This window comes from Gekko japonicus, unplaced genomic scaffold (genome assembly GCF_001447785.1).
Source record: "Gekko japonicus isolate JY-2015 unplaced genomic scaffold, Gekko_japonicus_V1.1 scaffold4585, whole genome shotgun sequence".
Classification (NCBI taxonomy): domain Eukaryota; kingdom Metazoa; phylum Chordata; class Lepidosauria; order Squamata; family Gekkonidae; genus Gekko; species Gekko japonicus.
Window position 1 is genome coordinate 1,515 of NW_015172149.1, and position 27,928 is coordinate 29,442.

Below are 27,928 nucleotides of genomic sequence, written 5' to 3' on the forward strand. Positions count from 1 at the left end.
GTGGAAAGTCACCCATTGTCTCCACCTGCTCTGTTGCCAACCAGCAGTTGTGCCAAATGGTCCAAGCTAAGCAGACCCTGCAGTGCTTGCAAAGCTACTGGGGCTAGGCTCTGCTTCTTCCTGGCTGCTAGTATCCATGCAGGGCATTGGCCCACAGGGAACATCCCCTGTAAGTTAAACAGCCAGTCCACCCTTCTGTAGGCCATCCAGTGTGGATGTGTATACATCTTATGGTGGTGTGAAGATCCAGCAGTTGGTAATGAAACTTTTATGAAGGTTTTGCCAGACAATACGTCACAAGGAGTTAAAAACAGATGACCCTTCTATGAAACCATGATGCTATTTGAGGAAAGCCAAAATACCCCTAGAAGTTCCATTCAGTGATATTCTATTCCTGTAGCTTGATATATGTGGGGTTATGAAAAACTGGGAGTGTAACTTGTTTCATTTAGATTTAGAATTGGCAATATCCAAAAGTCATAACATGAGTAATCTCTCCCCTTTTTTTTTGCCTTTTAAAATATGCTTTTTTGTTGCCATCAAGTCACAGCTCACTTATGGCAACCCTATATAGCTTTCAAGGCAAGAGACTTTCAGAAGTTGTTTGCCATTGCCTGCCTCTGTGTTGCAACCCTGGTATTAGTTGGCCATCTCTCATGCTAACCAGAGCTGACCCTGCTTAGCTTCTAAGTTCTAATGAGAAGGGGCTAGCCTGTCCTGTCCAGGTGAGGGCAAAACAGGCCATTGCCAGTGAGCAATAAATAGTAGTGCTGTTTTGCTACTAAGAAGCAAAACTGATAGAAGCCCAGGTGGGACTGGTGCCTAGCTGTGACCAAGTTTTGCAGTTGAAGGCAGAAGGCTACGACTTGTTCAGTGATGATGGCTAATGTGTTGTATCTAGGACTGGTGCCCGCACTTTTAAAATGTGCTGACATACAGATAATGGGATACAGCGTCTGTGTTTTCTTACATTTCCACAAGCTGATTAGTTACTTTGACAGTTTTTGAAGCGCTGCCACAACTGAGTTTAATCACAACATTAAAGTCTCTGCCTTTCTGTTTTACAGCTGTCTCCAATCTAGATGAAGAGAGTAGATGGACGGTCCATTACACTGCCCCCTGGCATCAGCAGGAGAATGTGTTTCTACCCTCCACAAGACCACCATGCGTGGAAGATCTGCACCGTCAAGCCAAGCTGAATCTGAAATCAGTACTAAGAGGTAGGGTGTCGCCAGCAACATTATGGTTAAAACACCAAGAATGCCATGTGAGCAGCAATATACTATGAGAATTTTTTTTTGTCATTTGTAAGTGGGTATCATTTATATTTTTAGTTTCATATGCCACCTTTCCAGAGGCAGGTCACAAAGTAAACCATAAAATAAAATCATAAAACCTACAGCATAAAACAGTCCATGAAACCAGGACATTAAAGCATCATTACACTATTCTGCAGGTAAAACTGAGTATTCATAAAACACTTCTCAGACTAGAAGCACTATAAAGATGAACAGCACAGTTAAAGCCTGGGTAGAAATAAATGTTTTTGGTCTTGCACTCAAGTGAGAGGGCATCCTAAGACAAGCTGCCACCACTGAAAAAGCCTTGTCTGTTGTAGCTACCAACCTCATATCTGCAGGCAGGGGCACAGCAAGCAGACCTTGGAGAGAGGATCTTAACTACAGACTGAAAAGTACAAGAGGGAGATGGTCCTTCCCATACCTTGGTCTCATTTAGAGCTTAAAGGGTAAGAATCAGTACATGGAATTGTGCCCTGAAACAGATGACTAGCCAGTGCAGACCCCTTTCAGCACAGGGGTGCTACCGTCCCTGAATCCATCCGTATCAGTTGCCTGACTGCCATGTTTTGGACCAGTGATGCTTAAGAACTCTGCCCATTTCTTTCTCCCCCTCCAACTAACTGTCTAGCAATCAGAGCACTTTGTTAGCATGGGGACCGAGTATGTACACACACACACACAGACAGAGTATGTATACCTATATACATAAATAAAGCCAATAAAACACATAAGAGTTTTTTCCTATCTGCTGAGCCCTTTTCAAAACTCTGTGAGTTGGATACATAGTATTATGAGTGGAGCAATGTTAGCAAAATTGCCTCCTACTGCTGCTACCCACAGAATTTATTCCGGGAGAACAGGGAACGCTCATAAACACATCGGCAGTAGTCTACAGTAGGGGTGTGCAAAAAATAATTTGGTATTTTTCGTGTTTATTGAACCCAGAAAATATCGGTATTTGCCAATATTCCCAAATCGAAATATCGGTATGATATTTGGATTCAGGAAGTATTTGGGAAACTCAGATTATTTGGTTTATAGTGGCTAGCAGTAGCAGCCATTTCACCACTCTATTTCGTTCCCCCCCTCCTTTGTAAGGGGGAAGCGAAAGAGAGTGCTGGTGGACCCAACAATCAGCTGTTAGGTTTAAAAGGTTACGAGCCATTTCAGACCTCCCTTTTCCCCCTCTCCGTTTGGAAATGGAGGGAGGGAAGGGAGGTCTGAAATGGCTTGTGGCCATTTAAATTTAACAGCTGATGGGCTGACCCACCAGGCTGTCTGGTCTGAATGGCTGCAAACCATTTCAGACCTCCCCCCCCCATTACCAAACCACAAGCCATTTCAGACCTCCCTTTATCCCCCTTCATTTTCAAATGGAGGGGAGGGAAAGGGAGGTCTGAAATGGCTTGTGGTCATTTAAACTGAGCAGCTGAGGGGCTGACCTGCTGCGTTGTTTGGTCTGAATGGCTGCAAGCCATTTCAAACCTCCCTTTCCCTCCTAGGGGTGTGCACCAAATTTGTTTAGGGTTTTTTTTTTGGTTCAGATTTACTGAACCTGAACATTTTCAGTATTTGCCGATATTCCCAAATCCCAGTATTGGTATGGGGAATTATTGGACTAGCTGAATTTATTCAGCTCAATTATACCCTATGGGGACTGTCCCCATAGGGTATAATAATCCCCCCCTTGAAGGGGGGATTTCCTATCACAATGAAGAGACTCCAGAGAGGTTTAAAGTTTAAATCCCCCCTGGCCCACTGCCACCCAAGCGAGCTAGCTACTTGGGGGGTATTTAATATGCCTCCCCGTGCCTTCCCCGACTTGGGAAGGCCTGGAGTGAGCCCCTGGTGCCTTCCCTGGATGAGCCGGGGAAGGCCTGGAAGGAGTGGTGAGGCATTTTAAATGCCTCCCTGTGTCTCCCCCTGCCTGTCTGGTGAAGCGGACGAGCCAGGGAAGGCCTGGAGTGAGCCCCCCCCCTTCCCTGGTCCACCCGCCAAGGCCGGGGAAGGCCTGGAAGGAGCGGGCGGGAAAGGGAAAGTGTTTAAATTTAAAACACTTTCCCTTGCTTCTGGGGCTTTGTGCACCTTTGCAGCAGGGAGTGACTTCCCATGGCTGGGGAGTCACTCTGCTGAGGCAGCATGAGCCCCTGAAGCAAGTTCCCTTCCCTGCCCAGCAAAGGGATTCCCCGAATTGATGCCGAATATATGGCATCCATTTGGGGAATCCCTGTTTGGCCAGCTGAATCAGATTAGGGAATCTGATTCAGCTTTCGGCATGCCCAAATAATACCGAACAGATATTATTTGGTTTGTTTTTTGGTTCATCCGAACTGAATGCACATCTGTATATCCCTCCCCTCCATTTCCAAATGGAGAGGGGGAAAGGGAGATCTGAAATGGCTTGCGGCCATTCAGACTGAATAGCATGGTGGGACAGCCCATCAGCTGTTTGGAAATGGAGAAGGGGTAGGGAGGTGTGAAATGGTTTGTGTCCATTTAACTCAAACAGCGTGGCAGGTTAGCCTGTCAGCTGTTTGATTTAAATGGCCACAAGCCATTTCAGACCTGGAAAAGGAGATCTGAAATGGCTTGTGGCCATTTAAATCAAACAGCTGATAGGCTGACCCACTGCACTGTTCAGTCTGAATGGCCACAAGCCATTTCTGACCTCCCTTTCACTTCCCTCCCTTCTCAAACAGAGGAGAGGAAAACAGAGGTTTGAAATGGCTTCAGCCATTTAACTCTTCCTTTACCTGTCCCCTGCTTTATAGCGGGGGGCAGTGAAACAAATGGATTAAATGGCTCGCAGAAATTTCAGCCTGACAGTGGGGCAGGCACACCTGCCCCGCTATTAGGCTGAAATGCCTGAGAGCCATTAAACTGGTCAGTTTTACTCCCCTCAGCTTGGAAAGTTGGGGGGGGGGTAAAACTAACTAGTTTTAAGGACTAGTAGGCACAGAAGCACTCACCCAGAAGTGGGTGAACTTCCCATCACTTAACTAACCCAAATAAAAACTGATTTATTTATTTATTTTGCTTTTATTCGGGCCAGCTATATCAGTAGCCGAATCAGATTAGAGAATCTGTTTCTGCTGAATAATTACGCAAAAAATAACAATAAGGTATTTTGTGGGTATTTATTTGGTTCGGTATATGCCAAGCGCACACTCCTAGTCTGCATTGATAGGAAGGACAAGGTAAAGACCACTTTCTCTTTTGTTCGTAGAGCTGGCAACTTGCTAGCAATATTGCTGGTAAAATAATTCAAACCAGGTGTTATAAAATCCAGCTACCCACAAAAATTGCAAGAAACAATTTAATAGAGCAACATTGATGATGTTTGTCAAATAACTATTTGGAAATCCAGAAGATATATCATGGTTTCTTGAATTTGTTCTTGATATATATGGCTTCCATCCTCTGTAAACCCTCCCAACCTAATACTTTCCCTTTAATACAAGAGTAGAAACGTTTAATTGTTGGGAGGAGCAAGAAAATATTTATATCTGATTGTTACTCTTGTCTGTTAATAGCCTCCCCCAGCCTGTCAGTTAAGATCTGCCTCTCAAGGACTGCTCCCTGTGCCCCCACCTTCAGAGGGTAGGTCGTTGGTGACGAGACGTGGCACTTTCAGTGGTACTGCCTTCCCTCTGAAACTCCCTCCCGCGGAAGCTTGCCTGACACCTATTTTACTTTCTTTCAGGTTCTAGGCTAAAACATATTTTTAACCCAGGCTTTTAATTAGAGTTTTTATCTTCCCAGCTTTTTTACAAGTGTGCTTCTGCTTTATTGGTAGTTTTGACATGGATTTTGTCCAATGGCTTGCTTTTAATGGCTTGTTTTATATCGTTACATTGTTTTTCCTTGAGCAGAACTCTGAAAAGATGACATAGAAATATCTTAAATAAATACATAAAATTCTCACAGAGTTGATATGAAAATGTCGTGCATTTTTCAATCTTTTGTTTTATTAAAGAATGACTTGGGATGACCAGTATGTTCTATTTATTTAGGACCTTCTGGCCACCCCTTCAGAGTTCTGCTCTAGGCAGTTTACAGTTATAATAATAAATTATCAAAATGAAAATCATTAGCCATTAAAACAAGCCCAGAGACATAAAAACCACATAAAACTATCCAGTGACCAACAGCCCCACATCCACAACTTTGCACAACCTGCATAGCCTGATCAAAGGAAGTGTACCTAACTGAACATAGTTCTTCATGTATCGCGTCATTCACCGAGCCACCCTGAGGGTAGGATAAATGGTGGATGAGTTGGTACTCTCCTATGGCTTTCTTAGGTACCACTCCCAATGGGGACACTCTTAAATTGGGTACTGGAGGTGAAGAGAATGGACCTAAAACTCTCCCTTCTTTACATTCCTTAGTGATTTTTTGATGCACTACTTTCTCCAGTCAGTTTGTTGAAGACCAGCAGTCTGGGAGTTCTGCAGGAAGATCTTATGTCTGGCTGACTTTTAAAAAAAACAGATAAAATGTTGTAAAACTTAGAAAATCCTTAATTAAAAGCAGGAGTTTTCTTCAAATGCTGCTGCCGCCTCCCAATGGGTCACTTCCTCCAGTCCTTTAATAGACCTCAGAGTAGGAGCCCAATATGGCCTCCTGTCACCCTGGTAAGGTATCTTAAAACCAATGCAAACCCTTCTAACAGGTAACCGCCATCCCATAATTTGGGGTAATCTCATAACATGTGCGCTAACACCTCCACTCTAATTGGACTGGGGCCCTTTGTCAGTAGCAGTGTTGTGGCCCGCTCCACCTGCCGCGCGTTTCTTCCACACACACACACCCGCTCCCGGACAAGCCCTTGCTTTGGGGCAGCCTGAGAATGCATGGGGACCTGCACACAGTGGGCATTCATTCCAAAAGGAACAAACCTTCCTGCTACAGGTACCTTGCGAGGTGAATTCCCAACAAAGTGGGCGTTTCTGCGTGGCCTGCCCCATCTGGGACCTGGCACTAGGCTGCCCTTGCAGTCTGTGAACCACATGGCCACTGTCTGAATGCACACCTCCAGATGGCCAGGAGAATGACATAGATTGAAGCCACAGGTGAGGGAGGGTGGATCTGATCCTACCTCAAAGCTAGATTCATTGCAGCCCTCATGCGAAAGCCCTCATCATATTCAAGCCAGGCAAATCCCAGGCTTGCTGGGAATGCGGGAGCCCAAAAATGAAATGTCTTACTGTGAGTATAAACTCACACTAGCTTTTCAGTAATACATATTTATTGTTTTCTCTTTTGCTGTCGTTTTAAATATTCTACTGTCCTTGCATCTTTGGTTCTCATTGCTTAATTCTTTTCCTTTCTATGTGTGTAACCTTAAAACATATCTAGCACTGAACAGTAGGAAGATGAACAGGTGTAAGCTGTTCAGGAAATAGTCAAGAAATTTGCTTTAAAAACTGAGGTTAATCTATTTCTTGGCATTTATTTCTGTTGTGTGTAATATAAATCTAACTGTCCTTACTGTATAAAGGTAAAGGTAAAGGTTCCTTTGCTCGAAAGCTAGTCAAATCCAACTCTAGGGTTGCAGTGTTCACCCTTCATGTCCTGTTAACTTCAGTGGGTTTAGAAATGTATAACTCTGTTTATTATAGATTCAGGCGGGTAGCCATGTTGGTCGTAAGCAACAGAACAAAGTTTGAGTCCAGTGGCACCTTTAAGATGAATAAAGTTTAATTCTGGGCATAAGCTTTCGTGTGCATGGACACTTTAGATCTCTACCGAGTTAAACTTTGTTCGTCTTAAAGGTGCCACTGGACGCAAACTTTGTTTTGTTTAGGATGACACTGTAGCATACTATCAAAGATGAAAATTCTGTATAAAGACAATATCTCAAAAATAGGAACCTAACAGTGCCATCCTAAGCAGAGTTTCACCCTTCATGTCCTATTAACTTCAGTGGGTTTAGAAATTGTGTAACTCTGTTTATTATAGATTCAGGTGGGTAGCCATGTTGGTCGGAAGCAACAGAACAACGTTTGAGTCCAGTGGCACCTTTAAGATGAATACAGTTTAATTCTGGGCATAAGCTTTCATGTGCATGGACACTTTAAATATCTACCAAGTTAAACTTTGTTCGTCTTAAAGGTGCCACTGGACTCAAACTTGTTCTGTTTAGGATGACACTGTAGCGTACTATCAAAGATGAAAATTAGAGAGAAGCATTGAACATATGAAACTGCCTTTTATCAAGGTCAGTTTTGCTTGCAGGGTCTCAGCTAGAGGTCCTTCATATTACCAACTACCTGATTCCTTTATCTGGAGATGCCAGGGACTGAACCTAGGACATTCTCTATGTAAAGTGGGTATATTGAGCCACAGGCTCTCAACATAGAATGAAGGCTGCCTTTAACAGTTTATGAAGTATAAGTTTAGTTGGAATAGTTTTGCTTAATTCATTTTAGCTACATGGTTAGATAGCTGTGATTGATAAAACTGAAGACAGGCTCGTTGTCTTATAACTTCTGAGTACATAATTCTTACTCCTCCCTTTTCCAGACTGATGCTGCTCTGGTTTTAGTTCAGACTTGTGGCATAATCTTAAGCAACACCAAAGCAAGTTGTGACTTTACTAGAGAGTACAATAAAGAGTGTCAGGAGTCGTACCTGGACCCTGGAAATGAATGTGTTCTGTGTACCATTTTCCAGTTCTGTGAAGTGAGGGAACTACAGGGAGACATATCGACAAGCAATAAACCCTCCTAAAAATAATCCAAACAGAATAGGTGATGTAAGATTCTAGGCCACACACAGTCGTGTTTGTATGTATGTGTGTGTATGTTCACACACAGCCAATTCAGCACCTGAAAAAGTGCTGGGGGTGGGGGGGCCAAGAGCCCCTCATCCCTCCATGATGCTTGTGGCATTTTACAGTCGCTTTAAAATAAATCCTCAGGTCAGACCCATGCACGCTATCATGTCTAGTTCAGCCCTAGTTTGCCAGGTCTAATTCGGTCTTTCACCTTTTTGGCCATTCCCTTCCTTGTTTTATCTCATCTATGCCTCCTTCAATCTGTCGCCGATTTCACTGGAATCTGGGCAGATACAGAAAGGTAAACTATAAAAACCTTATGACAAATTAAGCACTAAACTTTATATATCAAAGCGAGTACCTTTAGGACCCTGATTAGGTAGAAAGGTGTCATAAAAATGTTGTGAATAAATAAAATAAAGATTACAAAATATATTTCCTTTAAAATGTATCACTCATTTGCTGGGTTTTTAATTTCTGTGCTAACAACCTTGAATACAGTTTTATTTTTAAATATGACAAAGAAACCTTGAACAAAGATGCCCATTATCTGTCCTGCTTGTGTATAGATTGGCAACAGAAACAAGGGGGGAGTTTATATGTTTCAGTAGTATTAATTCTGCTTTGTCAGTGTGTACATATACATTGCATTTGTTGCTGCAGGAGACTAGTATATGGGGTTATTGCTGGAAATTTACGGCTAAGATTTTCTTATATCCACCTCATTCAGAAGCAGCTTAAATCAACAAAGATTTAAATCCTTGCATTAAATGCCAAAGGCACCTGATAAAATAAAAGAGACGACCAAATAATTTGGACCTTCCCTACATATTTTTTCAGGGTGTTTTTAAAAAAATGTGTTTCCATTTGATCAGTATGTAGATAAAGGAGAGCCAGTATGGTATAGTGGTTAAGTGCGTGGACTCTACTCTGGGAGAACCGGGTTTGATTCCTCACTCCTCCACTTGCAGCTGCTGGATGTCTTTGGGCAAGCCATAGTTCTGTCAGAGTTGTTATCTCAAGGACAGTCCTGTCAGAGCTCTCTCAGCCTCACCTACCTCACAGGGTGTCTGTTGTGGGGAGGGGAAGGGAAAGGAGTTTGTAAGTCGCTCTGAGACTCCGAGTGAAGGGCGGGGTATAAATTGAATCTCCTCTTCCTCCTTCTTCTGTGGGTCACCCCCACTGGTGGTTAATTCAACTGAGAAGATTAATGTATTAATTGTAATCATAGGTCTGCTAAGCAATGGGGGGTACCATGGAATATGAGCAACTGTTTTAGCTTCAGGTTTACAGTGTTGAGATACAAGCTTTCTGATAATTTAAAATATTGGGATTCATCAAAAAGTCAAAAACTAGCTGTCTGCTTTATCCTTCAGCTAGGCCACCTTGTTTCCACATCAGGAAATAAAATCAAGATTCTTTTTTTTTTTTAGCAGACAAGCTGGCAGCTATATCCCTTTATTCTGTTTTTAACTTCTTGAATCCATTCACAGTCCATCTGTTGCTGGGTTTGGCAGCTCTCCATCTTTCAACTGCTTCTCTGAAGGACTGTGTGGAGAACCAGGAAGAATCTCATTTATGCAAAACAATTGTACATTCCATTCTGATATATGGGCTCTGCTGAAGCAATAGAGAATGCAAGCTTCAGAGTTTAGTATAACTCCACACTAGTGGGCGTGAAACTATAGAAAAGATTACCATTTGTGTTCATTACATGTTAATTTTTTCATAAGGAATAATGAACTAGTGTACTTATAACTCCATGTTTGAAACAAGGTGGGTTTCATATGCTACACTAAGAGCAGTAGCAGCTGGTGTGGTGCCCTGGATCTATGAGGCCAGAAGCGGATGCCACTTCTGGGCAATACCCAAGCAGAAGCAAAAATAAGCGTTCTTACTGACAGGCAAAGCATTGCAAGCTACTTGAATCCATGCACGCTCTAGTGCCAAGGGGATCAATATTTGATTGCCCATACTAGTTCTACCTGGTCTTTTCCTAAATGAGGTACGTACTTTGTCAGCTCCCTCAAATGTCCAGCACAAGCCCCACCTGATTTTAGAAGAAATGTTTTGGCTTTGACACAATGCAGACTCCTCTCCCCATCCCCTTCTAAAACCCCTCAGAAGTATCAGTAAGACAGTGGAAATTTGTCAGTGAATACTAGCTTATTTTTCTTTTGCTCACACCATTGGGCAGGAGTCATAATCATACATTAGCCCAAAATGTTGTTTTTCCCCCCATACTCCTTTTCCTTGTTCCTTTTCTGTTCTTAATAAACTTCAAAATTAGACTGAACATTCTATGCCAAATAATTGCCATTTCCCCTCCCTATGTAGGGTCGCTAGTTTTGCGCTACTGAAATATAAACTCAGGCATGGAAAAGTGGTGTACTTTACAAAAAATGCAAACATGTGCAAGATCTGCTTTTGTGGAATGCACCCTTACGTATATCTCTACTCTTCTCTGATACAAGCAGCCTTCTAATACAAAAGGAGCAGAGGTAGTAATACAGTTCTGGAAGCAATAGTAGATTCTTTTGAAGTTTACAGTTCAATGGCTTGGATCCAATCAGCTTTTCATCTGGTGAAAAAGGGAGGACGAAGTCTCCTTTGAGCTCCAAAGCAGTTTATATCCATATTCGCACATTCTTTGACACGGAAATACTTTGCATTGTTATTTGGAGATAAAGAACCATCGTTGAAATCATTGTTGAAATGCTTGTTTTATTCTGACACAAGGAATGTTTTATATATTTTTGTTGACTTCGTGATACTGCTAGTTTTATATAGGTCATTGCTTTTTAAGAGTGAAAGACGGTGACCATCAAGTTGCAGCAGACTTACTTACAGTGACTCTGAAGGGTTTTGAACACAAGAGACGAACACAGATGGTTTGCCATTGCCTTCATCTGCATAGCAACCCAGGTCTTCCTTGGTGGTCTCCCATCTAAGTACTAACCAGGGCCAAGATCTGACAAGATAGGCCTAGCTTGGGGCATCCACATCACGCGCTTTTAAAGAATACCCATTTTTCCTCATTTTTTTTTCTTCTGTTTTCAGTGGGTGGCAAGGTCTGTTCCTACCCCCCTTCTTTTCTAATGTATTTGCTGTTTTTCAAAGTCTTGTAGGTTTAGTTCAGAGGATTTTTCCTTCATTTAGTTGAGTTCTCTCAGGCATCCCCAAGTATTTGCTAAAGCAGTATATGAGCAATCATATAATGTGGACAGTTATGGGTCTTGCCTGGGGCAACCTGCATAATCAGCATGTCCAAAATATGTTTCTGAGTTGAGAGGAGTGGTTTGATGCTGATTGTAAGGCATCTGAGAGGGGCAGTTCATTATAAGCATAGGCAATGAAGGTCATACAATAGTAAAGAAACACTTAGAGACCGTTGCTCTCAACTAAATGTGAATTTTAAAAATTAGTTTCTGAGTAGAAGTTTCATGTTCTGTTACTTCCCACTTTCATTATAATGGTTGCGCACACAAGTACATGCTTGAGGAGGGTGGGTAGAGGAGTTTGAGCGAGCAGAAAAGGATTGCATGAACCATATCCAAAACATGGCAGAATATTTTACAATATAGTCTTGAAATATGGGCTAATATTATAACATGATTTTAATATGTAATATGTGCATTATCCTGAAAAAGCAACATCAGGGCAATTTGAGACCGTACCGATAGGCTTAGAATAACGCATGTATCTACATGCACTGTTTTTTATATACAGATATAGAGATTTTACAATCATTAACCAGAGGTGTTCATTGAATCAACCCCCTTTTAAGGACCACAACCCGATCTATTTTACTTCCTAATAAGGGTGTATAGAATTGTGGCCTGAATACATATCAAGTTTTTACATTAGTCAACGTTTGGAAAGCCTCATTAATATAAGCATATGTATCTCTGTTAAGAGAAATGGTACCGGCCTTGTATGTATATTACTTTCAGTGAATCTTTCAGCTCTTGGTACTGTTCCATTTCTACACTATATCTAAGAGCCGCTGATATAAATGTGAGTATTTTTGTGTCAGAAATCAGTTGTAATGTGACACTTTATTTCTTTTATGGCAATTAGAGACAGCCTGTTTTAACTCTTAAAATAAACGGTCCAGAGATTACAGAGGATAACAAACACCTTAGTTTAGGAATCCCAGCTGAAAGTACAATATATTACCATATTTAAACACTTCCTTTATCTCATTCTTGCAACCAGAGAATTTCAACAAAGTAGCTGAAAAGCCACTATCGGCATGATTCAAGAACTGAACAGGCTTTCCAGTAGCATGAAGCAGAAACAGCCACTGCAAATGATATTTGTTAACAGCATGTCACTCGAGAGTGCTCAGCATGATTATCTCCATTTGTCTGGGGCTAATTTGGATTTCTACGGGGATGTAATCTTAGTAGACTTAAGGGTGATAAAGCATGATTGCTTCAGTCATGCCTACTTATCTCTGCATTTTGCAAGCTGAAAGAAAAGAAAAGGCTTTCTATCCTATGTCTGGCTCTGAATTGCTGTTTTTGAAACAGACCCCAAAAGGTCAAAATTTGTCTGCATTTGCACATGCCTTATACAAATCTATACATTTCAGCTTCAGTCAAAATAAGTTTGGCAATAACCATAACATTGCATAAGTGTCAGTGATTTTTTTAAAAAAAACTCTCTGAGGTAGGGTTGCCATTTTCAAGGCGAGAGAACACCAGCTTCTGTCCCCTGTTGCCCACCCTCACTCTAGGGAGGGGTAGGGGAAGAAGACAGGGACCAGAACGACATTCCACAATATCAGGTGTCATTTCTGGCCACACCAGAAGTGACATCATCCCATTGCTGGATATTCTAACATTCATCTGAAACTCTATGACTTTACCATAAAGTTTTGAGTGAAACCTGGAGCAGCTGGAGACACTGTGATGTTGCTTCCAGTTATGTGGCCAGAAATAATGCCATGATGCCACAGGACGCCAATCTGTGATTGTTTACTCTACAAAGTTTCCTGATTTGTGTATTGAAACACAGGTCTCAGCAACACTGATAGACACAGTAGTACACAGAAAAACAGTTCTTTGCCAAACATAGAACTTAACTAAACACTACAGGAGCAAATTTATTTCCTCGCTATTCCTTATGAATGCATGAAGCTGTCTTACGCTGAATCAGACCGGCTTTGATCCATCAAGGTCAGTACTGGCTACTCAGACTGGCAGTGACTCTCCGAGGACTCAGGGTCTCTTATATCACCTGGCCTTTTCAACTGGAGATGCCAGGGATTGAACCTGAGACCTCCTGTATGCAAAGCAGAGGTTGTACCACTGAGCCACAGCCCCTCCTGTTCCTTATATAGTGTAACTAACTCTTTTATATCTTATTATGTTGCTTTGTGCTAGTGACCCCAGCCAATTTTATGACATGGAGATAGAGACAATACACTATGATACTCCATATGACTCTTCTAAGAAACATGCTAAAGCCTATTATAATTATTTCCCCTGGCTTTAGGAAATGTAGATGTTTCTGGGCAATGAATTTAGATCTCTTTATCTCTCAACCCTATGCTCTTTGACGTTCTTTTAGTGCCTAACATTTTAATTATTTTATTGTATTAATTGTATTCTAATATTGTTGTAAGCTACCGTTAGGGTGAAAAACAAGATTTAAAAACAATAAATCCACTTCCCTACCTATGGTGATGTAATCCACGAAAATCTATGTAGTATGATTGAGCTACGCTCTGGTCTAATATTGTCTCTGAGCTGGGAAGTGGAGAAGTTTGGAGAGTAGCTCTGATGGCAGTGTAACTTATTTAAACTATAAGGTATTTCATAAAGAGACCTTGTGCTGTCTGTCATTTTCCAAAGCACACCCCACAGTCTCTTCACATGCATCCCAGCAGTTTGTCCAGAAAAAAAAGGATCTGTAAAGCATACCTTTACCCTTTTCCTTCTACTTGGACAGTGAAAATCGCTAGGAATCTCTCTCTTTGATTGTAAATCTAGAGTTGTTGCATCTCAAGAATTGTAATGGTGATGCAGAGAACGATTGAAATGTATGCTCTGAGCTTTCTCTGCAGACTACTTTGGAAGATGAGTAATAGCTTAACATTTCAGCTCTGATCCCCCCCCCCCAAACAGAAGAAAAACACCCAAACTGCATGTTTACTTCCTAAATGTGTGCATTGCTCCTTCAATTCATGGCTGGTTTGCTGAATTAGTACATAAGGTTGTGTTATCCCTATTAAACGTGACCATAAAACAGAGTTGTGTGGATAATCAGCCTTCTGTTGTTTAGGGGATTTAGTGATAGAAGGGGAGTAGTTTCTGTTAGACCAGTATTAGCCAAATCAGCTAGATTCTGTTAAACCAAACATATTTAAATTAATCTGCTTTGGCAGTACATATGTTAGAATTCCTGACTCAGTAAAAAACAAACAAACAAACAAAAAGTAAGAAGAGTACTCTTTTCAAAATTGAACTACACTGTATTGTGGGTAAAGTTCATGAACCTGCTCTGTATACTGTATGGACTGATTTTTCAGCAATGGCGCAGGAGCTGCAGTGGTGTTTTTGTGCAGCTTCTTTGGGAATTTACTAAGCTTGCCATGGAGCAGCCCTTATGGTAATCTGTGTCTGATTATAACACTGAAATGTTTATCTGCAGAAATAGGTCCTTTTCTAGTTGAATGCCTTATTGCACAGTTTGTTGACTCATGCTTGCCTTATTTAGATAATGAAATGGAATTGGGACCTGTATCAGAATCTGTATTAGAATACTCTTTAAACATGATTTTGTATTCCATGTCAAGAAACAGACTTGCCTAGCAGACTCTTGGCTTTTTAGAAACATTGGTTTGGGTTGTCAGGTCCCATCCCATTGGTTGGTTAGGACTAGGGGTGTGCACTCAGTAAATACCAAGCTGAATAAATACCCCAAAAATACCTTCTCAGTGTTTTGGGGGTATTTATTCAGCCAAATACAGATCAGAGAGGTTATTCAGCTTTTACTCAGGTGTGGCGAGTGAAGGAGTTTAACGTTTAAACCCCTCCCCTCCCAGAGTTCAGCCACAGCTGCAGCATGACTCCAGAGAGATAGGAAGGGGATTAAAGTTAAACCCCTTCCATCCCCTCCCTGGAGTCATGCCACAGCTGTGGTCTGATTCCAGAGGGAAGGGAAGGGCTGGCTGGCTCCTCTTGCAGCTCAGTTTAAGTCATGATGCAAGAGCAAGCCCAGGATTGGCTGGGGTGGTGGCAGCTCAGAGTTCCCATCGCCCCAGCTGATCCTCTCCCATCCAGGCCTGTGTGCAGAGTGAGTGAGTGTGAGAGAGAGAGAGAGCCCTCCCTGCACATGCAGATCCTGGGGCCACCTTCTTCTGCAGGGCAGTTTAAACCACCTTGCAAAAGAAGCCCTGCCAAGCATTTGGGTCTGTGCGGCGGGGAGGGCTTTCCCTCCCCACCTGCACAGATCCCATCACCAGCTTCTTTTACAGGGTGGTTTAAGCTCTCCCAGCAGGGATTTAAACTTTAAATCCCTTCTCCTTTATACTGGTATTTGGGAATATGCTAGAATACTGAATATTTTGGGTCAAAAGTACCCGAATCTGAAGTCAAACGAATTCTTTTTCTTGCACACCCCTAGTTAGGACCCCTGTTAGCAGAATGCCTGATTGCTTAGGGTCACCTGGCTAGCACCACCATGTGATTGGTCAACTAGAATCAAGCCAATGCAGAAAGCTTGGTATACAGGAAGACCTTCCATTCTAGTCTGTGTACTTGGGCTAGATTGTATCTTCCACTCTTTGGCTAGATTGTATCTTCCACTCTTTATTCTGGACCAGGATGGGAGCCTTGTTGGATGGAACATCTGCCTGGGACTTTGGACCTTGAAACTAGTCAGGTAACATCTGGATTAGAGAACCAACGCTTCTAAAATGCCTTAAATTAGATATTTAGCTTTTATTGTTTTATTATTGTTATCCACTGCTCTTGTATTGTGTATCTCTGCACTTTCCTTTTAATAAACCTTATTCATTATATTTTGTAGTGTTCTTTGGGTTTTGGGGCTTCAGTCTGAATCCCGTACTTTTGGCATATATTGGCTTCAACTACCCAGAGTAATTGTTTTGTGGAACTCAACTTGCAAGTGTTCCACTTTTCAGGGCTGAGAACCAGTTTGGTGTAGTGGTTAGGAGCGCAGACTCTAATCTGGGAAAACCGGGTTTGATTCCCCACTCCTCCACATGCAGCTGCTGGTGTGACCTTGTGTCAGTCATAAATTCTTTCAGAGCTGTTCTCTAACGAGCAGTTCTCAAAAGAGCTCTCTGAGCCCCACCTACTTCACAGGCAGTGTCCCCTCTAAGCTGAGTGTGAGCTGGCTCAGTTTTTAGCCTCTGGCCCACACATTTTTGTCTTAGCTCAGGAAGGATGGCTCCAGAGCAAACTAATTTATGCAGCAGCCAAATCGCTCACTCACAACTTTAATGCCAGTAGCTTACAAAGTAGAATTTTTGCTCACAAGACTCCACAGCTTAGAGGGAGCATTGCTCACAGGATGTCTGTTGTGGGGAGGGGAAGGGAAAGGAGATTGTAAGCCACTCTGAGACTTCTTTGGGTAGTGAAGGGCGGGATATAAATCCAATCTCTTCTTTTTCTTCTTGATTTAGTCCTGGGAGGGCTGGAGACTCTGTCCGTTGGTGTCTGATTGGAGGGTTAGTAAAAGGGACTGGTGGTGGCTAGTTAACTCGTTCCCCAGCATTTTGGTGTGTTGTTCTTGTCTAACCTGTCACCCTTAAGGAATAACTTTTGACACTCCAGATACCTGTCAAAACCAGATATGTTTCCAGTTCATTTGTGCTTCTACGATATGCCTTAATGGTGGATTTTATAATGACATTATGATAACTGTTAATTTTGTGCCCTTTTAAACATTAAAAGAACAAAATGTGTTTGAGTCACATGCTGTAGGCCAGACAGCTTCTGAGCATCAGCCTTTCTAGTGAAAGAACCCAAAAGCCTTCCAATATATTGCCTTGCAACATTGTTCTAGTTGAATGCAACAATAACAAAAATGTGTGCAAGAGGTGGACTATGAACTAAGAAATAATCCAACAATGTAGGAGCAATCCTGAACATGTCTACTCAGAAGGAAGACCCACTTTATTCAATGGGATTTACTCCCAGGAAAGTGTTTTTAGGACTGTGAAAATACTTTTTCCCAGTGGCTAGCCCAGACAATAGTTGTGCTATGCCTGCCCAGGCTGCTACAGTTTACATGTCTTCTTTTTCCTGCTGCCACCATGCTGCTTCACCTGACCTAAATTCAGGAGAGGCCACTGGGGTGAGTTGGGCTTCAGTGCTCCCTTGGGGAACTAGCAGAGCACTACCAGGACAAAAGCATTATCATATCTGCTTTGCTTAATCTTCTGAGTTTTTCCAAGGCCATTTGTCTGCCCTGTGTCCTGTGGTGAGCAAGACTAGATTTTAAGCATCACTCCTGTACTTTCATGACCTCCGTATGAAAAGAACCATTACAGTTCAGCTGCATCCCCCCATCACAAGCTAATCACAGCTTGTTCAGGCCAAGCACAAACTTGGTTTATTTTCAAGTATGTGCTCTTCTTCCTCCCTTTTCCCTTTGAGTGAACAGTAGTGACTGAAGGCTTCCTCACTTAGTAAATTTTCAGTCTAAGTCCAATTTGTTACAGTGTCCAAAGTACAGGCAGCTTAATAAATTGGTGTTTGTATCCATCCTGATAACTGGGAACTCCTAGGGTCCTAAACCATATTCTGGTTTACATTGAACGTTATTTGGTGTGATGTTGCTTATTCACTTGAATCCTGAAACCCCTGAGGAGTTCCGGTTCCAGGTCTGACGAGGACAGTTACATGCAGAGGAGCTCTGCGTGCTGTTCTATCTAGCCTACTACTTTCCAGGCATTTCCAACGCCTAAATCTCCTCCCGGAGAGAGGAGAACAGCAAGAGACTTAAACCAAAGCAGAGGGAATCGCCAAACCTCCTGCTTACAGGCTTGTCTCAGAAGCAGAGAGTACTTGAGGATGCAGGCGAGGTGTATCAACGCCTCCTCGGCGGGAGCCATACCCAGCTGAACCACCAAGAGTCTTCTTTAGCTACAACTCTAACGACGTGGGAACCAACAACTAAAAGCTGAGTATTTTCTTAAATTCAAATAACTCCTACGAAGACCACAAAGCAGAAGTTAGAATTGAAATTTAAAAGGGGGGGGGAAGCCACCCCCCAGGCATATATGAGCAGACGTTCAGAGAAGCGGCCAGTGTAATTAAGCTCAGGATAGCGTTACCTTGTTCGCAGGGGCTTGGGGGGTTGGGTTAAATTGCTTAGTAGGCACAGAAACTACATAATCTCTTCTTCCTTCTTTTTATTTGTTCTTTCTTGTTATGTGCAACGGTCCCTTTAATGAGCAAAGGCAGCTTCGGGTGTAGGCGTAGATGCGGAGGACACAGCTGATCGCAGCAATATTCCAGTGACATCATTTGGAGTGATGCGGACAAGGAAAGACCCAAGGGAAGGGCGACTGAGGCGAGAAAGGGCCTACAGACAAGCTGTGGAGAGATCTTCAGACAAATCATATTAAAGACCTGCAGACAAGCAAACAGCAAGAGACAGTAAAGAAAAGGACATTCCGGAGAATTTAAAGGGACAGAGACGAGATTATTCTTTTTGAAGGCATAGGAGGTATAGGGGGCAGAGATCTATTAACTATACCAAAAAGGCACTAAAGATAGAAAAGATAGTTATAAATGGTGTACTTAAGAAGTAAAATACAATTATATTTATATACAGTAAATTAATATTAACAAAACTGGTTTAAAATATAAATGCGTACTTAAAATATTAAGACATATTAAGAAGAGTCTGAGACTAAACTAGGTTTGATATATGGCATCAGGTTCTAGTGGATCTAGAGAAAGCTCTATACCATCTCCAGGTCAAGCAGGTATTGCACCATATTTAAAGATGAGTGTAGGACAGATGAATATCAAGGACCTTAAAGCTTTGATCCTGGACTGCGTGGGGCAGGCTATGCCTGCTCTCATTAAAAAAGAAATTGAATCTATTCGGCAAAAAATGGAGGAAATTTCAACACAGATTAAAAATGAAACAGAAGAAATAGAAAAAACATATAACAGAAAACAAAGCAGAAATTGCAAAAATAGTGTCAACCACTGCCAAACTGGAGGAAAAAGTTGACAACATTGACCAAGAACTATTAGAGCTGAAAAGTAAAAATGAGAAAATGGAAGATACTCTGGTTATTCTTGAAATGGATAGAGCTAACTTAATACTTAGATGTCAAAACATTCCTGAAGTTATTGATAAGAATTTAAAAGAAGAACTGGTGAGCAACCTTACAACGCAATTAAATATTGGTACAAAAGAAGAAATACTTCCAGAAATTGAAGCAGCGTACAGAAGTTCCACTGCTTACACTAAGAAACATAAGACTCCCCGAGAAGTGCAAATCAAATTCTATAAAAAAGAGATAAGAGACAGGATCCTTAGAGAGTCCAGGGAAAATAAAGTTATGATTAAAGGTGTTATGATTAAATTTTTAAAGGAAATCCCCTGGAGAATAAGAGAGAGAAGACAAAATTATACAACGTTAACGTCTTCTCCAAGAAAATGCAATTCTTTACAGATGGCTGATTCCGGAAAGAGTATTATTTACATATAAGGGAAGGAGACAAAGACTTGACTCTGTCTTTAAGGTAGAGAACTTCCTAGACAGATTTGGTGAGGAGTTAGGCTGGAATAGAATGGAGGATACGGAAGAAGAAGAAGGGGAAGAAGAGAAGCAGGGAAGAGACTCTGGAAAAGAAAGTAAACTTCAGGAAGTAGATGAAGCACAATGAATTGAATGGAAGAAAAGAAATAGATACAAAAAATACATGCAATCCCAGATGGTAACCAGACACCAACAAAAAAAATAGAGCTAGACGATCTGGTATTTATTTTGGAAGAACCTCTCACATCAACAAAATGCTTATTGAACAAAATACGGAAGTATGGGGAAGTAGCGGGATTGAAAATAAGTATCCAGAAGACAAAAAATATCAACAAAGAACTGCTCCCATGATATCATAGGGGAAATTCAACATAGAACTAAGATAGAAGTGGTGAATAAGATAAAATATTTAGGAATAACAATGACAAATAAAAATAGTATGTTAAAAGAAAATAATTATTATAAACTGCTGCAGGACCTAAAGAAAGTTCTTAATAAATGGAAAGACCTCCAACTTTCTTTAATGGGTAGGATCACAGCGGTAAAGATGAATATATTTTCTATTTTTGGCACAAAATATCCCAATATTAAATAACAATCGATATTTCTTAGAACTGGATAAAATTATTAAACATTTTATATGGTATCCTAAAAAAGCTCGTATAAAATGGAAATTACTGCAGGACAAAAAGGAAAAAGGAGGGCTAGGATTACCAAACTGACACTGTTATTATCAAGCCGCAGCAACAACATGGATTAGAGATTGGCTAACGTTAGAAAACCAAAGGATTCTAAAATTAGAATGTCATGATTTATATATGGGATTACATGCTTATGTGTGGTATAACAAAGACAAAATACACTCTCATCACCACATTATCAGAGGTTCATTGTTCAGTGTGTGGAAGAAGATAAGAGAGAGATTCTATGACAAAACTCCCAGATGGGTATCGCCATTAGAAGCTTTCATAATACCATCATTGATAACAGATGAGAAAAAGCAACCATACGATAAATTGTTAGATAAAAATAATAATCTCAGAAATAGGGATATTCTTCAAAATGACATTAAGCTTAAATGGTGGGAGAATGTTCAGTTGAATTCCAGATTTATTAAAGATAAAGCAATTGGATTTTACGGGAGTAGAAATGAACTTGATGAACTTTGGTTATCCACGGATGATAAGGCCATACAAAAGCTATATAATTTCTTTTTGGAAGATCTTATGCAAGAGGAGAATGTTAAGGTGGTAATGATAAAATGGATGCAAGACTTAGGGCATTCCATACAAATGGATGATTGGTCTAAAACATGGAAATCAATAACATTTTTGAAAGCAACTGTATAAGGAAAATATTATAAAATGTTTTATATATGGTACTAGTCGCCAGACAGGGCAGCCAAATGTTCTCCTAATAATTCTAAAAATTGTTGGAGATGTAAGGATAATGTGGGATCTTTTCTATATATGTGGTGGAGGTGTGAAAAAACTAACAAATTTTGGAAGGAGGTTAAAAAAATAATATGGGATATGTTATTAATTAATTTAGAATTAGTGCCAGAAGTTTACTTGTTAAATATGTTACCGAATGGTTTAGATTTCAATGATAATTATCTGCTAACATATATTGTAACATCAGCGAGAATTTTGGTTGCAAAGTACTGGAAATCTACAAATCTTTCTACAACAAACAAATTGTTGGATATAGCAGAATTGGATCGATTAACTACTCTGTTACATAGTAAAGATATATCTGTGTTTCAGGAACGATGGTCGAGAGTATACGAATGGTTTAAAAAACAATGATCAGTATTAGACTCAAATGTTATTTGTATGGATATTAATGACTGTATATTTTGGAAAACTAAAATAAATTATATTAAAAAAAAAATCCTGAAATCCCTAACTTGGAAATCTTCAATACCAACTTTGCACACATGGGGAGGAGGAAGGAATGTGTGAGCTCAAGAATAAACCAACTCATAGTATCTGAATAATAAAGCTCATAATATCTGAACTGAGCTCTCATATATATATCTTTCCCCCTCTCCCTCCTTCTGTCTCTCTCTCTTTCACCGTCCCCCCTGTGAAAACCTGTGTTAAGCCCAGTATTTAGTGAAGCTAGCCATTTCATATTTTTCATATTTAACCTCCTTCAGAAGGGCATGCAACAACAATGATAATTCCTACATCCCATTTACTTAGCTTTTCTCTTTTTTAAGATTTTGGGGGCTTTTTCTGTGAAGTAAAGTTTGTCAATACCCATGTAGCCTGTCTATAAATTTTGCAGAAGATGTTATTGAGATGATTGGACCACCATTTGGCTGTTCAGCTACAAGACATGCCTATGCTGTTAGAGTTTTACTTGACCAAAACTACATTTCATGAGTCAAGACAAGTGATGTAAGCCTTAAGGATTTGCAGAGTAACCTGACAAGTACCTCTCCAAGGGGGAACAACAGAAAAAAACTACCTATACTGGATGGCCCATTTTGGCATAATTTCCTCCCCACTTGACCCCTCTGATGCCCAGCTGCCCAGCAGTTCTTTGAAGTCCATCCAGTATTTCTGTACTCCACTTCTAATTCTCCCCATCCCCAAAACTGCTGAGTGCAAAACCCAAATTATCCTGGGAAAATAGTTCATTTGTCTGGATAGTTTTGGAGGTAACATTTGATTAAGCCCCCTATTTTTGATTGACAAAGATGAACTGCCTGCCTCCGTTGACACCCTTGAAATAGAGACTAGTAAAATGCGGGGGTTTGTCAGCTTTCAGCAGCAAAATTTGAAGTGTATGATGCACCACACAGAGGAGGTGTGAAAACAGATTCCTTGTGAGTTTTGAATTAGGTAGAAACTGTGCTTTTATTTTGTTTCTAACTTCTGTGTTTCTCTTCCCCAGTTTTGCTCACTTGGCTATCTGTATGTGCTTTGAAAAAAACCCTTTAAAATTTGGATCTTAATTCTGATAGACTTTTCTGGCTAAGCTTCCCCCAGCCATTCTGTTCACAGTACTTAAAGTCCAGGAAGATTGGAGAAGGGACTTATGTCACATGCACACACACAAACACAGTCTGGCTATTGAGATTAAACAGCTGTTTTCATTCAGTCATTTCAGAGTCACAAAAAGTTAATTCTCCCAAAAATGGCAGTTGTGTCAAAGAAATGAGAGTCCAAAGATGCTGGAGGTTGTGAATAAATCCTCTTTAAATTCACACAGCCCCACACTGGTTCCTGTACCTCCTTATAGTCAAGTCAGCTGACTGTTTAGTCCTGGATGTCATGTGGATCTGAAATTCTGGAGGAATGGTTTTATAAATGTTCAAGAAACCTCACTTCACCACTTTTTAAAAAATGAAGTAGCTTAACTCATTTCCATTATCTGTGTTCTGAGTGCAATGTGGAGGTGGTCGTTCATAGTTCAAGTATTTCTGTCACAGAAATCCAGATAATATGCATTCCTGTAAATTCCTGAATCTAGCCAAATGTCAGAGGTAGGATGCTGAGTCAATAGGAATGTTTCAGCTGTGATAACTGCTCTTACAGAACTTCCATTGATCCCATAAAAATGACTTGAGTAAGGTGGCCCATGGCCTTATCAGTGCCTATGTCTTCATTACAACATAAAAGGTGATCTGCTAGATCTAGGGTTGCCAGGTCCTAACGACAAGCTGGCAGAAGACTTACCAGGACACTCCAGGAGGGGGAGGGAAGAAGCATGCTGTGCCTACATCTCCTCTGGGTAATGTTGGCACATCAGTGGCGATGCTCTGGTTTTTGGGTAAAACTGTGGTTTGAAGCTAATTCTACCATTGAGTTTTGCCCCCAAACCAGAGTATTGATGTGCCTGTGTCACTTCCAGGTGACATAGGTATGTCACGTTTGGGGAGGTAACACTCCCCCACTGGCCAGCACCAGGGGGAGTGTCAGAAACTGGGGGGGGGGATCCACCCTGCACCAGAGGGACCTGGCAACCCTAGCTAGATCAGATTGGAGTTCCTGGCCTCCCGGCAAAGCCGGTAAGGTCCGGTGGCTTTTTTGCCGCCCCAGAGGAGCCGGGGCAGCAACAGAAGCATGACGCACGGCGTCATCATGTGGACAGGGTGGGCGGAGCCGGCTTGGCAAACTGTCGGGCTCCGCTTCCGCCCTGTCAATTGGAGACTCGTGCTCGCCCACCCTCCCGCCCTGTTCTTAGTGCAGGCTTTTGCTGGTCGCCTACTGGTGCCGGGTAGGAATTTTTCACTTCCACCCGGAATTGGCAGATTGGGTGGGGGTGTTTTCGCCTACCCTGCACTGGAAGCAGTGGATTGAAGTGTTGGATGTGGTGGTCAGCTGTTAAGTAGGTTGGTCACTTAGCAGGTTGGTGCGGGCAAGAAACCGGAACCGGTGAGCACCTGACGACAATTTCCCCATTAGGGAACAGGGGGTCATCAGGAACTCCCTTCGGATTTTCAGGTCCAGGGTGGGGAATGGTGATCACCTCCTCTGGGAACCTCGTAGGGTATGCTCCTCTCTGCAAGTTGTCAGGCTTCAGGGGTAGGCGCTCCTATGTGGCGACCAGTTTGCTGGGCTGCCAGTCGCGAGCCAGATCGATGGCTCAAGACCGGAGCTGGGTGACCCGCCCAAGAAAAGGGCAAGGAGGTTGGTCAAGTGAATGACACCTGCCTTGCCTGTTCTGTGCTCGCTTAGATGGTCCCTTGCCGCAATGTTATGTTAAATAGTTAATAAAGTTGCCCTTGTTTACTTCCAAACTGTTGTCTGTCTCATTATTCTGACTGGGGGGGCAACTGTGGGCCATTTAGTCCAGCTTTCTGCTGCACACAGTGGCCAACCAATAATCTTGGACAGCCAACAACCAGGGCATATCAACCAAGGCCCTAGTAGCATTGATGTTCTGGGGTTTATTACTTCTGGATGTGGAGGTTCCCTTTAGTCCAAACGGCCAGCAGCCATTTTATTTATTAATTGAAACATACTCCACCTTTCCTCATAGTTAAAGAGCCTAGCCTCCATGAATCTTTCTAATCCTCTTTTAAAGCTACTCTGTGTTAGTAACTATCACTACATCCGCTGGCAGCAAATTTTACTACAGAATCACTCTTTAAGTGATGAAGTACTTTCGTTGTATATACTGAATCTATTGCTTGTGGTGCTTTGGGACAGGCCTGCTTAATGTTATAAACCTCTATCCTGTGCTCTGCTTAATGTTATAAACCTCTATCATGTGCCATCTCACTTGCCTTTTCTCTTAACTGAGAAGAAAGTTGTTCCGGCCCCCTTAATCATCTCGATTGCCCTCTTCTATAACCTTTCCAGCTCTGCATTTTATTGTTTGTTTGTTCGTTTAGTGGTGCAGTGATCAAAATGTACATATTCCAAATGTTGCAGCATGATAGTGTTACGCAAAACAATGCAATATGGGCCATTTTATGTTCATCTCCTTTCCTAATAGTTCCCAGTATGCAGTTTGCCTCTCTCCCCCCCCCCTGCTGTTGCATCATGAGTTGACATTTTCATTGAGCTGTCTGCCCCAAGATCTCTGTCCACAACAGTCCCAAGATCTCTCAGTTTTGGCCAGTTCAGATCCGATCAGCTTATGTTTAAAGTTAAGGTATTTTATTCCAATGTATGATTTTGGGGATAGGGATAAATATGGGTCTGGTAACTGTGGAGGCAGTTCTATGGTCACCCTGAAGGCCTGGCTGCGCACAGCTGCGACTCCTGTTTTGAGGACCTTATCGCTAGTTCATGTACTACAGACCTCCACTCGAAAAGAACATGGTGGAGACCTATGGGAGCCAGAGAATGAAATGATAACCATAGAATAATATAAACTATTCTTTTAAACACACAAAGGCCAATGGCACTAGGAACCCAGTCTACCCTGGTTTACAAGAATGTCACATCAGCTATACTGAAAAGATCTATTAGCATTGATTCATTAATGTTATTTAGACAGAAACCTGGTCCCATATTAATAAATTCCACCACATTAGGCTCTCCCTTGCACCCCTTTTTAGAAATCAGTGCCACAGTTGCTACTTTCCAGTGCTATGGTAGTAGTAGGGAAGGCAGCCTGGTACAGCCAGATCTCATCAGATTTCAGAAGCTAAGCAGGGTTAGTACTTGGATGGGATGCCTCAGAAGGAAGACTGTAGAGGCAAACAATGGAAACCACCTCTGCTTCTCACTTGTCTTGAAAACCTCTGGGGCCACCGTAAGTTGGCTGCAACTTGATGGCACTTTATGCACACACAGTGCTCAGTTAAGGTTAGAAGCATTAGCGGTCTTAACAATGGGACAACTAGAAAACCTGCCTTGGGCCTTGTGCTGGGAGGTCCTAACCGCTGTGCAGCAATCTGCTGTGGTTGCTAACCTCTGCTCTCTCCGCCTCCTTCACAACTACAGAGGCAACAATGGTGAGTGACAGAGACTGGAGGGAGGCTTTACAACTACCATACAGCTGGTTGTCCCTCCATCCCTTGCCATCATTGCCTCTGGAGTCACTGCAACATCATCAAGGTAGTGGCCAGCAATCAGCAATACAGCAGTCAGGGGAGTTCCTGCTCCCGGGAGGCGGCACACAAGAGCTTGCTGAGTTGGTTCTTCAAATGTCAATATAATGAAGAAACCTTTCACCCAGATGGCAGAATTCAGCCCTTTGGCAGAGAGAATGACCAGACCATTTCACCCATCCCCATCTGTCTCCCCAGTCAATACATTCACACTCTCCCTCCGAGTCAGGGTTGCAGTCTGCCTTCTCTGCCTAGTCTGATGCGTGTGAGGGGAAGGCAGGATGTCATTTTATTAATTTTATTATTTATTTATTAAAACATTTATATTTCCCCTTTCCTCTTGGTCCAAGGTGGCTTCATATCCTGCTGCTTTACGGAACACAGAAAAGTTTCAGCTAAAGTTTCTGTTGCTAAAGTTGGGAATTTCCCTTGGTTGCATCTGCTGTGATGAAATGCTGTGCTCCCTACCAGACAGACTGGCAACACATTTTAGCCATCTCTGCTGAGAAAGTAGACCCAGTGGGAGTGAATGGGGAGGATGGGACATGTAGTCTTTGAGGCGTGGGGAGGCCTCCACTTCTGTAGCACATTGACTTATTATGGCTAACTTGTTTAGCCATTATTCCTTGTCATCTGTGCATCATTTTTAAGATGTGAAGTACTTTACAACTCCTGTCTCTTCCTCATAACCCCCTAGCCACCGCCACCACCCCCCAAAAATCAGATTTGTCTATCTAAAATCTGAATGGATCGTTCACATTTTTGGGACCCTGTAAAAGCTAGCAAGGGTGGGATATATCTTACTTTTCTTAATTTTAATTTTTTAATTCATTAGAAACCAAGTAGAATAAGGATGCCTATCTGTCATTCTCATGATGCATGTGTCTGAGTGCTTCAACCAGTTTGTTTTGGGGGGGGGAGGGTGGAAGGGGCATAGAAGAGGATGAACAAAGTAAGCTAATGTCACTCCCATCTTTAAAAAGGGTTCCAGAGGAGAGCCGGGAAATTACAGGTCAGTCAGTCTGACGTCGATACTGGGTAAATTGGTGGAAACCATTATTAAATAAAGAATTAGTAGGCACATAGATGAACAAAACCTATTGAGGCAGACTCAGCATGGGTTCTGTAAGGGAAGATCTTGTCTCACTAACCTGTTAGTGTTCTTTGAGGGGGGGAACAAACATGTGGACAAGGGGGATCCAATAGATATTGTTTACCTTGACTTCCAGAAAGCTTTTGATAAAATTCCTCATCAAAGGCTCCTAAGTAAGCTCAAAAACCATGGGATAAAAGGACAAGTCCTTTTATGGATCAAAAACTGGCTAATTAATAGAAAACAGAGAGTGAGTATAAATGGGAAGTTTCCTCAGTGAAGGGTGGCAAGCAGTGGGGTACCACAGGGATCAGTACTTGGTCCACTGCTTTTGAACTTGTTCATTAATAATTTGGAGTTGGGAGTAAGCAGTGAAGTGGCTAAATTTGCGGATGATACGAAGTTTTTCAGGGTGGTGAAAACCAGTGAGGATTGTGAGGCACTCCACAGGGATCTGTCAAGGATGGGCAAGTGG

The 27,928-nt window shown here is 41.8% G+C and overlaps 1 protein-coding gene across 1 annotated transcript in view; it reads left to right on the forward strand.

The window, feature by feature from the left end:
• Window positions 1-1,067: 1,067 nt before the first annotated feature.
• NHSL1 (NHS like 1) overlaps window positions 1,068-27,928 on the forward strand; it is a gene marked incomplete at its 5' end in the record, with an annotated part of 75,160 nt that continues 48,299 nt past the window's right edge. Inside the window, one exon of the mRNA XM_015421029.1 lies at window positions 1,068-1,220. Within this exon, the coding sequence (XP_015276515.1) occupies window positions 1,068-1,220 (153 nt within the window). The remainder of the gene's footprint in view (window positions 1,221-27,928) is intronic.